The sequence below is a fragment of the Palaemon carinicauda genome, chromosome 38 (assembly GCF_036898095.1).
Source record: "Palaemon carinicauda isolate YSFRI2023 chromosome 38, ASM3689809v2, whole genome shotgun sequence".
Lineage (NCBI taxonomy): Eukaryota > Metazoa > Arthropoda > Malacostraca > Decapoda > Palaemonidae > Palaemon > Palaemon carinicauda.
The window spans coordinates 34818149-34833022 of NC_090762.1; the positions used below are offsets into that span (position 1 = coordinate 34818149).

At 43.4% G+C, this 14874-nt stretch overlaps 1 protein-coding gene across 2 annotated transcripts in view; it reads right to left on the minus strand.

Annotated features, from left to right (window-relative positions):
- LOC137630539 (hyaluronan mediated motility receptor-like) overlaps positions 1–14874 on the minus strand; it is a 102507-nt gene continuing 87633 nt past the window's right edge. For both annotated transcript variants that reach the window (XM_068362057.1, XM_068362056.1), the window contains 3 exons: positions 10053–10209; positions 9464–9640; positions 1–677 (listed from right to left, as the gene is read on the minus strand). In XM_068362057.1, the coding sequence (XP_068218158.1) occupies positions 468–677; positions 9464–9640; positions 10053–10209 (544 nt within the window). In that variant the 3' untranslated portion in view covers positions 1–467. The remainder of the gene's footprint in view (positions 678–9463; positions 9641–10052; positions 10210–14874) is intronic.

The window sequence follows — 14874 nt, forward strand, 5'->3', positions numbered from 1 at the left end:
TGTATTTACTTAAATATATTTGAAAATGAGATCCAGTACATTACAACTAAACTTTCATAAATGATCAAAACACCAATGGTAAATGAGAGGCATTAATGAAGTTATTTACAAATGATAAGATTTTACACATTGTGAGAAAAAAGTTCACTTATGAATCTGTTGCACATCTTTTTATTCTGAACAAACTCTTCTTCAAAAGTAAGAAACAGAAATGTTCATCTGATATTTATATTAAATGAAGATTTATTGTCAGTCCCACGGTTAAAAATGTAGATAACCAAAACGTCTCAAAATACAGAATAAAATTTCCAAGTCAATGGAATTAATTTTATTTATATTCCTACAGAATGTAAAGCTTTCATAAAAATTATTAATTATCCTTAAAATACCATTATGGCAAGAACAAATAAAATGCATATTACATTCTAAAATATCAAAATGGTCTAGATAAAAAAAAAAAAAAAAAACTATATTCGATGAGGCTTGTTACTTGGTTTCAAGGGTGTAGATGACTGAACCTGATTACCCATCCCAAGGTAAAAAGAATTTTCTTTATCAATTGAGCGAGTCGTTTCATTAAGACGTGTGGTCGATCCTGAGAGCTTCAGCATCTTATCCTCCATGCGTTTAATGGTTTTTCTCTGTCGGTCAGTCTCTTGCCGCAATTTATATACATCCTGTAGAAAAAGTATGTGAGCCTAATTATGAGTGCTGTTCAATTTCTACTAAAAAATTATGAGTGATGCCCAGTTTTAACTCAATCTGATTAAACTGCTTGAGTACTAATGACAGCTCAGAGCTTGGAAAATTCATGAACACAGAAAATCATAGGAAGAAAAATGACAAATTCGGAGACAATTCGTATTTTTCCCTATCTAATACAAACCTGGAGATATTTATGTGGATATTCTTTCCGCGGCAGCTGGAGGTACCCATTAGACTTTGAAATGTGAGGTGGCAACCCTACCTATCCGCTAAGCGGGTAGGCAGGGGATAGCTGGGGATATCCATCCCCCTCTACTTATGCTCTCACAGCAGTGAGACATCACTTTTTATTGCAGGCAGGGCTTCTGGGGGACAGGTGATGGCGAGCAAATTTATATAACTCTAGGTTTGTGTTAGTTAGGGAAAAATACAAATTATCTCCAAATTTGTCATTTGTTCCCATACTAACAAACATTCCGTTATTTATGTGGATGACTCACTCTTAGGTGGGTGGAAGTCCAAGATCTGGCATGGACATTGACCCAGTTTTACCTAATATAGTATACGACTGTGGTCTAGGGAAAACTTTGACACCTCGCTTAAATATACAAAGTGAGTATACTCGCAGCCTGTGCAATTTAGCAAAATAGAGGTTGTTATTTGTGGTTCTAGGACAGTTTGATACTGGAAATTTTGATACCGACATTTCGATACCACTAGATATGTACATCTGTGTTGTTGTTCTTTATGTTGTTGCTACTGCTGTTGTTTTGTGTTGTTCTTTATATTGCTGCTACTGTTGTTGTTCTGTATTGTTGTTCTGTTTGTGTGTGTGCTCGCGAAGACATTGGATTTTATTTCAAGTGCCACACTGTTCTTATAATTAGTTATTTAAATAATTGCCACACTGTTCTTGTAATTGGTTGTTTAAATCATTTTCTTTCAAAGACCTGCTATTAATAGTAAACATTGGCCAGAACTTGAATATTCTTAGTCTTTTCTATTACTCTCATCAGTCTTTTCTATCACTCTCAGTCTACTACTAACGCTAGCCTATCAACTATGGCTGCTGCATTTGCGGATAGATATATATATATTTCTATTGTATCACCCATGCCTCGTCTAATTGCACCAGCAAAAAATGGAAAGAATTTAGTAGATAATCTAAACTATATACTGTACATGATAAACACAAAACTAATAACAATGGTTCAAAGCAGTATTGGCAGTGCAAAAATAGGTTTTGTAAAGCCTGCATATACCTCAAGTTTGGCATGTTATTTGATTCCTGATCAGTATTGTTACCTTGAAAATGGTCTGACTTGGCTATAGTTTGACAGTGGCAAACATGATACTGAAAGAATTTTAATATTTGCATCTGACTCGGGAATTAGTGACATCAAAAGAGCCAAAAATTGGACTGCAGATGGAACTTTTAAGTGTAGCCCAATTATTCATTATCAACAGTACACTTTATATATTCAAGACAACGGCATTAGTGTTCCGAGAAGGTTCACCTTGCTCCCAAATAAGACACAAGATACTTATAGTAGACTATTTAATACTATAAAAGAACTCTTGCATGATGTCGAACCAGCCACTGTGATGATGGATTTTGAAAAAGTGGCCATCAATAGTTTATCAGATAAATTCCCTGGTTCAGATGTTACCTATTGCCTATTTCACGTCTCACAAAAAGTTTACAAACAAATTGTAACAATAGATTTTCAACAGAAATATCACCAAGATGATGATTTTAGTTTAATAGTGAGATGTTTATACCCATTTGCTTTCCTTCCCATTGACGGCTTCGAAGAATTAACTGATGACGATGATTTTTCACAAGAGCTTGTTTCATTTTTTGAAAAATACCATATTGGACGAGTTAGATATCGTGGTCAACGAAGGCGAAGGGTTGAGCCAGTCTACCCCATTCATTTATGAAATGGTATGCCGCACACAAATAACCATGTTGAAAGATTTTATACATACATACATACATACATATACCAAAGGCACTTCCCCCAATTTTGGGGGGTAGCCGACATCAACAAGAAACAAACAAAAAAGGGGACCTCTACTCTCTACGTTCCTACGTTCTGAAAGATTTTATAATGAATTAAAAACCTCAGTGACAAAAGTGCATCCTAATATTTGGTCCTTTATGACTACTTTTAAAACATAAGAGGCTCTCAGTGCAACAAGAATTGCTCATCTCAATCGTGGAGACAACGTAATCCCAAAGAAAAAATACAGGGACGTCGATCAGAGTATAAAAAAATTGCTGGAACAGTATGACCCTTCAAATAAAATCCAATATCTTCGTGGCATTGCTCGCATTAAACATTTTAGACTAGATACTATAATAATGTTGCTTGTCTTTTTTTATAATCATACTTGTAATCTGTTTTTTACAAATTAAATTTTTCTTAGTCTATATAGTTTTGATTTGTACTTTCAACTACTTACTTTTATGAGATTAGATTAGATTGATTAACCTAATCTAGGCATTGCAACATCTAGGTCATTGACGTCAGCTACCATTTAAGTCTCGCCGCCACAGTGAGATCCTAAGTAAGTGTGCCATGGAACTTACTTTTAATACATATTCAGTTTTATACCTTAAATATATATACATACATAAATACATACATACATACATACATACATATATATATATATATATATATATATATATATATATATATATATATATATATATATATATATATATATATATATATATATATATATATATATATATATATATATATATATGTATATGTATATATCTAGTGGTATCGAAAAAGCCTAATCACAATATGTCCGGAATTAAACTATCCGGTCACCGTTATTTGTATGATCGTCTGAGTTTAAATAGGGAAAAACAACAAGACGTATCCCATTGCTCCCTCGCAGAAAACAATGGGGATGTGGACAGTATAAAAATTTTATAACTTATACTTGGCTACACAAGGAAAGTGATAATTACCTGCAGAGGTTGAAGCCAGCTTGCAGAGGGACCCCTGGTGCTGTACTCCAAGGGAGGGGAAGATGAAGGAAGGAAAGCCTGACATTCTTCTCATTCATCCCAGTCTTAACCCGGGTAACCAACCACAGAAGACTCTCCATTAGGCCTGGTAGACCGAGACTGAGGACCTAAGCATGTGTCCGAACATTCGTTCCGCAACTTGTCGCGAAAAGCCCTTCTGAGAGATATTGGATAGTCTTCATGCGAAGTCGAAGCGACTGCACAATCTTGTGGTAGATGTTCGCGTGTGGCTGTTCGATAGATCTGGTCGAGGAGGGAGTTCTCTCGGTAGATCTGCGAGAAGTTGCAGGAGGTCTGGGAACCTGAGGCGGCCGTTTAGAACAAGACGGATGAGAGAGGTTAGGTGGCCTAACAGACTCAACCCTCGAGAGGCCGGAAGAACTTCTTTCCTGAGGAAGGGGGCGGCCATTTCCTTCACCCTGTGTACTCTTTCGTCTAATGGGAAGACTTTCTCTAGGACAGTGTCTATGATCATTCCGATGTATACCAGCCTCTGTGATGGTTGCAGTGATGACTCGTGATTTATCAGGACCCCCAGATCCTAACAAAACTCAAGAAGCCTGTCTCGGTGGGAAAGAAGGGTTGCCACCGAGTCTGCTAGGATCAGTCAGTCGTCCAGATATCTGAGAAGACGGATGCCGTTCCCATGAGCCCAAAATGACACTGGGGGAACATTCTGGTAAAAACCTAGGTGCTTTCACGAGACCGAACCATAGAAAATTGAACTGGTATATCTTTCCTTCGTGAATGAATCTTAGATACTTCCTTGAAGACGGATGTATTGGGATCTGGAAGTATGCGTCCTTCAGATCCAGAGTGCACATGAAGTCCCTTGGACGTACCGCTTGGATGACCGTGTCTGCTGTCTCCATTCTGAACTGAGACTGTTGGAAAAACTTGTTCAGAAGGGAGAGATCAATGACTGGTCTCCAGCCTCCAGTCGTCTTTTTTCACCAGAAAAATTTGACTGTAAAAGCCTGGAGACCTGTCTACTATCTCTTGGAGAACACCCTTCTGCAGCATGGTCCATGGTCTGGACTTCGGCCCTGAGGGCTAACTCTTTTGCAGATCCCTTCACACAGAGACCTAGATGAAATGGATCCTAAAAAAGAGCAGGGAGAGATTAACTGAACGGGCCCGATACCCTAAGGCAATCACATCGACCGTCCAGGGATCTGCCCTGTGAAGCTGCCACCTCTGCCAGTGACGCAGTAGGCATCCTCCCACAGGTGGTAGGTGATGAGGAATGCCATTCCTACCTTTCCTCCCTTCTTTCCTCTGAAGGACTTGGACCCTTTTTGTCCCTTGGTCTGAAAGGGCCGCTTAGAAACTTTAGAAGTTCCCAAAGACCTAGAAGTTGACTAGTTAGAGGAAGGTGCTTGCTGAGGCCAAGAAGACTGCGAAGGTCTACTATAGGATCGAGATGTCATGGCCCTATGGAGGAGAGAATCATTGAACGATTTCCTCCACCGCTCAGCAGCCCTCTCAATCTCCTTCGGAACAAAGAGAGAGGAATTCCTCAACCGAGAGACCTCCACTTTCGGCACCATATTATGGAACCGACCTATGACGGTATCCCTCCTCTTGAGTATAGCGTTCGCCCACAGGTTGACAACGTGGTGCGACAGAAACTCAAGAGTCCAGGTACCTGACATTAGGATGGACTAACGTCTACCTGGCCAAACTCCTTCGACATCTCGTGGGAGCAAACCATGAAGCCTAGGGATCCCAACTATAGATTCAGCCACGAAGCAGCCTGCATGGCATACTTTGTGCCTCTCTCTATGTTTGGGAGCTCAACTGCCAACAGTGAGGCCTTCAGACAGGAGAGGGTTTGTGTGGGAACTTCCTTTGTTAGGGACTCTACCGAAGGGTCGAGGGTCATGGTGGAATGTAGTTCCCCTTCGATCTCGTAGTACTTCCTTTGTAACATAAAAGGAAGTGGACGAGACTGAGAGGAGGAACCTACCCTCAAGGAACTAGATGTTCCCAACTATCTGGGAGATAGCTTTCCTCTTGGCAGCTGTCAGATCTTTGGACCAAGGAAGAGCAGCACTGGACCTGGAAGACTTCTGGGTCTCGAATATTTCATCGAGAACCATATCCTTCCCTTCCTGGATGGTGGAATCAGGAGTGGACAGACTGTTAATGGCTCTCATACTGGCGAGGACCTGCCAAAAGGTATGTTCCGACTCACGTCTCTCCTGTTAGGAGTGATAGTTCGGACTGGCCGCCTTTGGAAAATTCTCATCCTCAGAGTTTAAGAGGTCATCCATTTCCAGGCTCACGTCCAGACCCTGGGGTAGGTAGGGGTCGTCAACTGAAACCGTGGATGGGCCCGTCACTGGGGACTGCATCTGTACCTCAGCCGTCCTAGCTTCCCTTGCCGCGGAGTTCTTCGGTTTCAACTTGGAGTCCTTCGATTCCCTACGCACGGGCCATTCCTCCTCAGTCTTAGGAGGGGGAACCTGCGAGGCCTTTGAGGACTTAGACGAAGCCTTGACAGCAGGAGCTGGAGGCTCCTCCTCTGGAAGAACAACAGAAACTGGACACTAATCTGAAGGCACTACCTCAATGTCTTGAGGGTTGAAGGAATGGATCACGATCTCCCTGGGCGAACCTACGTCCCTACTCGTCCTAGGGTGGATGATGTCTGCGTGAGGAGGAGTTATGCCTCTCATCCGCCTCTTCTGCTTCTAGGTAAAGACTTCTTCTACCTTCACTGGCGTGAAAGACAAGTTTGCTATGTAAATCAGAAGGGGCTTTGCCTTCAGTATGCAATTAGGGTGCAGTTGATCTGAGAGCTTTGTCTGCCATTGATCTCCTTCTGGGGTCTTGACTCCCAACTGACGAACACGACGAGGGTTCCAGGGGGATTCTAGGGGATAGCCCTGACTGGAACAGTCAGGGGTTGTGGAGGTGCCAACTTCAGAGTCTTCAGGATATTGGACATGAAAATCAATGCCCAAGGAGGAAACTCTGAATCCCTAGATACACCCTGGAGGTCCTTAGAAGAGTGTCTCTTGGGTGAAACCCTGGAAGGATTACCAGCCGACGGAGGAGATAACCTCCGAGGGCAGAGGAACACATTCCTTCGGACGCGGAGAAAGGTCCGGACTAATAGGCACATTTGCGAACCTATTAGGAGGCTCCTTGAAACGTTCTGGGAAGGGTGTCAGTCTTCCGCTGGAGGTGGAAGATGCAGAAGGGCAAGAAGAAGGTGTTGAATCCACACTTGCTCACGATTCCAACATGTCTACTCGCGAAATTTGCAGATTTGCTTGTGAAATCGCGATTCTCACACAAAATCGCAGACTTTACACATCAAAGTACGTGTTTTGCGAGCAGAAGTGCTAGCATCAGGAGCACTAGGAGCGACAGAGGAAGAGGAAGGTCTAACACCTTCCTGCTGCCCCAAAGGAGCACCCATGTCTGACGAGGTTGGCAGAGGAGGCCTCTGAGTAGGGACTACTCTAGCAGGAGAATGCTCCACAGTGGGATACGTTTTCAAGCGTCACTTAGGTGAGCGCTTAGCTAAAACTCCCAAGGCTGTGAAAAGCACTGCAGGTTTAGCTGAGTACCTGTCTGAGGAGTGATCAAGCTCATCGTCAGGTTCAGTCCAAGGTTGTTTGGAAGGTCTGGTTGGGAGGCTACAAGCTGATGGACTGTGCGTACGCCTACCTCTACCTCTAGACGAGGGACGTTTACACCTTGATCGGGACCACAGTCTGTGATCGTGATGTTCGTAAATGCAAGCGTTGGCCTGAAAATTACCCTCGTGAGTGCGAACGCTGCCCTCATGATTGTGATCGTGAGCGTCGTCCTCGTGATTTAGATTGCGACGATTTAGAACGCGAGCGTCTGTTTCTAGGTCTACATCTTGCTCACGATAGTGAAGAACGCTATCGCGAGACTCGTCCTCGTGAAAAGGAACACCTCCGCAGAAAGCGTTGCGACCTATGGTCTCGTGAGTGTCTTCTAGGCGAAGAACGCTCTAATCGTGATGATCTACGATCATAATCTCTGATCGTCGCGAACGATGATCAGTCAGGGGAAGAAGCTCCAGAAGGGTGAGGTGATGGCGATGCTCATCCCTTAGGGCTGCTGGTGGAAGGCGCACTGATCCCCGGAAGATCATCACCTGCAACCTGAGGGAAGAAGCAGAGGGTTGAGGGTTAAGAGACGACGAGGTCCCAGGATGGAGAGGGTTCGTCATCAGCAGGGGGTGATTGGAGAGGCAAACGCGATCGCCTCGTCCACGCATGGAAGGGCCAGAAGATGACAGATGGACCTCAAACAGCCCCAGAGCGGGAGATGTCGATGGCTCCGCAGAAGGTTCCCCTATGGCACCACGTTAAAGAAGGCACCGCAGCTCCTCCTTCGAAGGGGGTGCCGAAATCCCTGAGGACGACCACACCCAAAACAAATCTGAAAGAGATAGAAAGCTCGCCAGTGGCTGGAGAAGCTGCTTCTCTAGGGGAAGCAACAAACACCCCAGTACCCTGGGGTTGCCAAGGAAATAAGCGAGCCGCGCTCTTACATGTCCGTCCCTCGTGAGAGCGCTCGTGAGAAGGAGCTTTTGAGAGATTTGGGGTGTGAGAAGAAAAACGCACACTGCTCGTCCCAGAGGGAGAACTATCGCGCTTAGCCGCCTTCTTCCTACACTGCCCAAACTACTCCCTTGGCACGTAGGACACAAAGAATGCGGGTCGGTCTATAACGATGACGTGAAGGTCTCACACGCCGCACCCTCTCGCCTTGGACAAGTTCGTATGGTTAAGGCGATCGCAGAAGAATACGCATACCTAATAAGAGAAAGGAAAAATAAAAAAGTCCAATGACAGTCTGGAGGAGAGCGGACACGTCCGATCTCTACTGAGCCAAAAGAAAAAGTGACGTCTCACCGCTGTGAGAGTATATATAGAGGCGGCTAGGTAACCCTCCAGCCACCCACTGCCTACCCGCTAAGCGGTTAGGCAGGGTTGCCACCTGGCAATTAAAGTCTAATGTCTACTTCCAGCTGCCGCTGAAAGAATATCCACACAAATAACGGAAAGTTTGTTAATCTGGGAACGAAAATTATTTCTATACAATGCTGCTTATAACTTTTCCATCAACATAATATAGTGGTACAGTAAACTCAATTCTATACATCAACTTAATTGCATTTAGGACAAAAATTTTCCAAAACCACAAATAAATTTAATATGAAAAAAGTATACGTCTAATTCTATAGATATTGTACTGACTAGCATAATGTCTCTTTACAAACAACAGATTAAGAAAAAATCAACAGGACACCACTGCCTCAATACAGTACAGATACTCATCAACTTATAGCCTATGTGACTTACGAGAAATCATCTTCACAACCATGACCACGGCTGCTATGTCTGATAACATGTGGTTATGACATTCACCAAAATTAGAAATTTAGTTATGAATTGCCAAATAGAGCATCAAAAAGCACAAGTCAAAACATGAAATCTGAAACATTAGAAATCAGGAAATACTGTACAGCACCATATTAAAATTCACCAAAGTTGTATGGCATCTCAGGTATTCTGGAATTCTCCATATTTTATGGATACTAAACTCTAATACCTGAAATACATGACAATTTTTCATTGAAACTTTATATCAGAATTGCAGACAAATTTGATATATAATTTTTTTACAGGACCAAGAAGATTTGACAGTACTTACCTCTCGCAATTGGTTATTTTCAGTCTTTAACTTTAAGACGTGCTGAATCTTTTGTTTATGGTTCTGATGACCTAGTAAAGTAGCATACTGCTTACTTAGTTTATCAACTTCCTCCTTATCTGCAGAACTTCTTGACAGAAGACTAGCTTTTTCAACTTCATAAGCATCAAGCTGTGCCTGTAAATTTCATATAAAACTTCAGATTTGATAATTTGAAAGGTGAAATTATAAAAAATATGCTAACAGACATAAAACTCAATATATGCATGATGTTCTTCTTAACTTTAACATATTCTATCATCTTATTTAATAATAAAGACAGCAAATAAAATCAATAATTAATAGGTATTAAACTATTCTTCTTTGCTATGAAAAAAAAATTAAAAAAATGAAAATTGATTATATATTACCATACAGAATAGGGATATATTCCCACAATTGCCATATCATATATTAAACAATGCAAATAACAATCAAAGGGGGGATAAATTTATCGAATTTAACATAGCAATAGAAACCAGGATCCATACTTTGTAATTTACACTACCAATAAAAGTAACACCACATATATGATTTGGTTTAAACTTACTCTGAAAGGTTCGATCATGTTTTCAAGAGAATGGAACTTGTTTTTCCATGAATCAGCTTCTTCCTGTAAGGACTGGTTTGTGGAATTCAACTCTTCAAGTGATGACTTGAGCTGATTGATTTCCACACTCTTCTCCTCATTGAAGGTAATTTCAATTCTAAGGATGAAAAAAAATCTACATCAAAATACCTATTTATAAAAGATCTTAAGATTTACATTTAGAAGTTGCTAATAAGATTATTTTCTTATATGTGTCATTAACAATAAAATTTTTTGAAGAAATTTGTATTTTTCTCAACTAAAGTATATGAATGAAGGAGTGAAGGTAAAAGTGGAAGAGAAAAAGAGGGTTTTGAAGAATGGCTGCAGAGTAATAGTGTAGAGAAGTATGAAAGATATAGAGAAAAATGTTATTTTCATTAGTAAAATAAATTTTTGAATATACTTACCCGATAATCATGTAGCTGTCAACTCTGTTGCCCGACAGAATTCTATGGAGGGATACGCCAGCTATCACAATACTAGAAGGGGGTGTTCTTACCAGCGCCACCTGTGGCCAGGTACTCAAGTACTTCTTGTTGACACCTCCTCAATTATTCCTCGGTCCCACTGGTTCTCTATGGGGAGGAAGGGAGGGTCAATTAAATCATGATTATCGGGTAAGTATATTCAAAAATTTATTTTACTAATGAAAATAACATTTTTCAATATTAAACTTACCCGATAATCATGTAGCTGATTCACACCCAGGGGGGTGGGTGAAAACCAGTGTACAAGATTAAAGGATAGCTAAGTATCCCATATTTCATATAACAGTTATCTCAAATAACAATGAAATAATAAGTACCTGGTAAGGAAGTCGAATTGAACCGTTACTCTGTCTCTTTTTTAAGTTCGTCTTCCTTACTGAGCGCAGCGTTCCTCTTGGAGGCTGAATCAACCCAAAGGTGCTAAAGTATACAGGGCTGCAACCCATACTAAAGGACCTCATCACAACCTTTAACCTCGGCGCTTCTCAAGAAAGAATTGACCACCCGCCAAATCAACAAGGATGTGGAAGGCTTCTTAGCCGACCGAACAACCCATAAAAAGTATTCAAGAGAAAGGTTAAAAAGTTATGGAATTATGGGAATGTAGTGGCTGAGCCCTCGCCTACTACTGCATTCGTTGCTACGAATGGACCCAGGGTGTAGCAGTACTCGTAAAGAGACTGGACATCTTTGAGATAGAATGATGCGAACACTGACTTGCTTCTCCAATAGGTTGCATCCATAACACTCTGCAGAGAACGGTTCTGTTTGAAGGCCACTGAAGTAGCCACAGCTCTCACTTCATGTGTCCTTACCTTCAGCAAAGCAAGGTCTTCTTCCTTCAGATGAGAATTTGCTTCTCTAATCAGAAGCCTGATGTAGTAAGAAACTGAGTTCTTAGACATTGGTAGAGAAGGCTTCTTGATAGCACACCATAAGGCTTCTGATTGTCCTCGTAATGGTTTTGACCTTCTTAGATAGTACTTAAGAGCTCTAACAGGGCAAAGTACTCTCTCTAGTTCGTTCCCCACCATGTTGGACAGGCTTGAGATCTCGAACGACTTAGGGCAAGGACGGGAAGGAAGCTCGTTTTAGCCAAAAAAACCGAGCCGCAAGGAACATGTAGCCGTTTCAGATGTGAAACCTATGTTCCTGCTGAAGGCGTGGATCTCACTTACTCTTTTACCTGTTGCTAAGCACACGAGGAAAAGAGTTTCTAATGTGAGGTCCTTAAAAGAGGCTGATTAGAACGGTTCAAATCCTGATGACATTAGGAACCTTAGGACCACGTCTAGATTCCAGCCTGGAGTGGACAACCGACGTTCCTTTGAGGTCTCAAAAGACCTAAGGAGGTCCTGTAGATCTTTGTTGGAGGAAAGGTCCAAGCCTCTGTGGCGGAAAACCGCTGCCAACATACTTCTGTAACCCTTGATCGTAGGAGCTGATAGGGATTTTACGTTCCTTAGATGTAACAGGAAGTCAGCAATCTGGGTTACAGTGGTACTGGTTGAGGAAAACTGCATTGGCCTTGCACCAGCTTCGGAAGACTTCCCATTAAGACTGATAGACTCTGAGAGTGGATGTCGTCCTTGCTCTGGCAATCGTTCTGGCTGCCTCCTTCGAAAAGCCTCTAGTTCTTGAGAGACTTTCGATAGTCTGAAGGCAGACAGACGAAGAGCGTGGAGGTTTGGGTGTACCTTCTTTACGTGAGGTTGACGCAGAAGGTCCACTCTAGGAGGAAGAGTCCTGGGAACGTCGACCAGCCATTGCAGTACCTCGGTGAACCCTTCTCTCGCGGGTCAGAGGGGAGCAACCAACGTCAACCGTGTCCCTTTGTGAGAGGCGAACTTCTGAAGAACCCTGTTGACAATCTTGAACGGCGGGAATGCATACAGGTTGAGATGGGACCAATCCAGCAGAAAGGCATCCACGCGAACTGCTGCTGGGTCTGGAATCGGAGAACAATACAAGAGGAGCTTCTTGGTCATCGAGGTAGCGAATAGAACTATGGTTGGCAGACCCCACAGGGCCCAAAGTCTGCTGCAAACATTCTTGTGAAGGGTCCACTCTGTGGGGAAGACCTGACCCTTACGGCTGAGGCGATCTGCCATGACATTCATATCGCCCTGAATGAGCCTCGTTACCAGCGTGAGCTTTCGTTTTTGACCAAATGAGGAGGTCCCTTGCGATCTTGAACAACTTCCTCGAATGAGTCCCTCTCTGCTTGGAGATGTAAGCCAAGGCTGTGGTGTAGTCGGAGTTCACCTCCACCACCTTGTTAAGCTGGAGGGACTTGAAGTTTATCAAGGCCAGATGAACTGCCAACAACTCCTTGCAATAGATGTGAAGTGTCCTTTGCTCCTGATTCCATGTTCCCGAGCATTCCTGTCCGTCCAGTGTCGCACCCCAGCCCGTGTCCGATGCGTCCGAGAAGAGACGGTGGTCGGGGGTCTGAACAGCCAAAGGTAGACCTTCCTTGAGAAGAATGCTGTTCTTCCACCACGTTAGAGTAGACCTCATCTCTTCGGAAACAGGAACTGAGCCCGTCTCTAGCGTCATGTCCTTTATCCAGTGAGCAGCTAGATGATACTGAAGGGGGCGGAGGTGGAGTCTCCCTAACTCGATGAACAGGGCCAGCGATGAAAGTGTCCCTGTTAGACTCATCCCCTGCCTGACTAAGCATCGGTTCCTTCTCAGCATGCTCTGGATGCATTCTAGGGCTTGGAAGATCCTTGGGGCCGACGGACAAGTCCGAAAAGCTCGACTCTGAAGATCCATACCCAAGGAAACAATGGTCTGGGATGGAACGAGCTGAGACTCCTCAAAATTGACCAGGAGGCCCAGTTCCTTGGTCAGATCCATAGTCCATTTGAAAATCTCCAGACAGCGACGACTTGTGGGAGCTCTTAAAAGCCAGTCGTCTGACGGAGCCGGACACAAGATCATGATACTGCTGCACAGTCTGTAAACTGACAATCATGGGCAAGCGAGGAAGTACAGTGACAACCCGAATCTGTCTAGACTATCTGGGTCGTACAGACAACTCCTTAACGGGTTGCTGAGGTTGCCGCACTGCGTCACAACAAGTCCCTTCTGTTGGTTGTTGAACGTCTTCCCCGTGACACATTGACTCCGTAAACAAAAAAACCTCTAACAAGGACTAAGCTTGGACTGCATGTCATGCAACACAGCTCAAGGTCTATGGGAGCAGGTGTGGTAACAGACGGGATTAGCGGCTGAAGTGGAACCATTACCTTCCCTGTAAGCATGTTATGCTTAAATAAAAGTCCATAAGAGGTTATGCAGCTAAAGGCTCCCTCCAAATGACAGAGTCCTCAAGGGAATATCAGAAGGAGGGAGAAAAGAACTTTCTCATCTACAGGGACCTTACCCTAGAAAAGCTAAGTTCTCTGAGTGAGGGTTCACTGGTGCAAAAGCAGCAGACTAGAAGGCAACGTTATGAAACTGCTTGACAGTCTAGTGAGTTGGCAACAACCCAAGATATGTTGAGAAGCATGCGGTAAGGTATGCAGAGCATGATGAATGCAGAGTATGCTGTATGCAGAGCATGCTGTATGTAGAGCATGTTGTATGCAGAGCATGCTGAATGCAGAGCATGCTGTATGCAGAGCATGTTGTATGCAGAGCATGCTGAATGCAGAGCATGCTGAATGCTGAGCATGTAGTAAGCAGAGCCTGCTGTAAGCAGAGCCTGCTGTAAGGAAAGCAGAGCGTGTGCATGGCGTTTAACATTTCTCAGAAATTCCATGACCAGTGCTAGAGTGCTTTATGCATGCTTGCATGGGGTTTAAAAATCAACATAATGTTTACCTTACATTCATAACTCATGATTCATATTTTTGCCATGGTTTGAAAATGGAGGTAAGGTATGCTGAACAGCAGAGTCAGAACGAGCTGGAACAACAACAGTGGAAGGTGCAGAAAGTTCCTGTTCCTGTGGTATGAGTGGAGCGTGAAGAGACCGAGGTTGCGCAGAACAAGGTAAAGTTCCCGCAAGCAGAGGTGTCTGAGGCGCAGGATCAGGGTGCACGGGTTGAGCTCGGTGCAGCAGCTGAGGAGACTGACTCACAGGTGGAAGAGGTTGTACCTCCACCGAGAGTTGCACCACCGGTGGAGCAGCCAGGGGAGGAGGAGGAAGAGTGGAGTAATCCTCCTGATCCCAAACCGAAGGTTGCCTTAAAGAAGGCTGAGGCTGAACAACACTGGGAACAGCGAACACAGAAAGAGGTTCAACATCGTACGCCTGGCAGATGGTGCTGCGACTGGGTGCA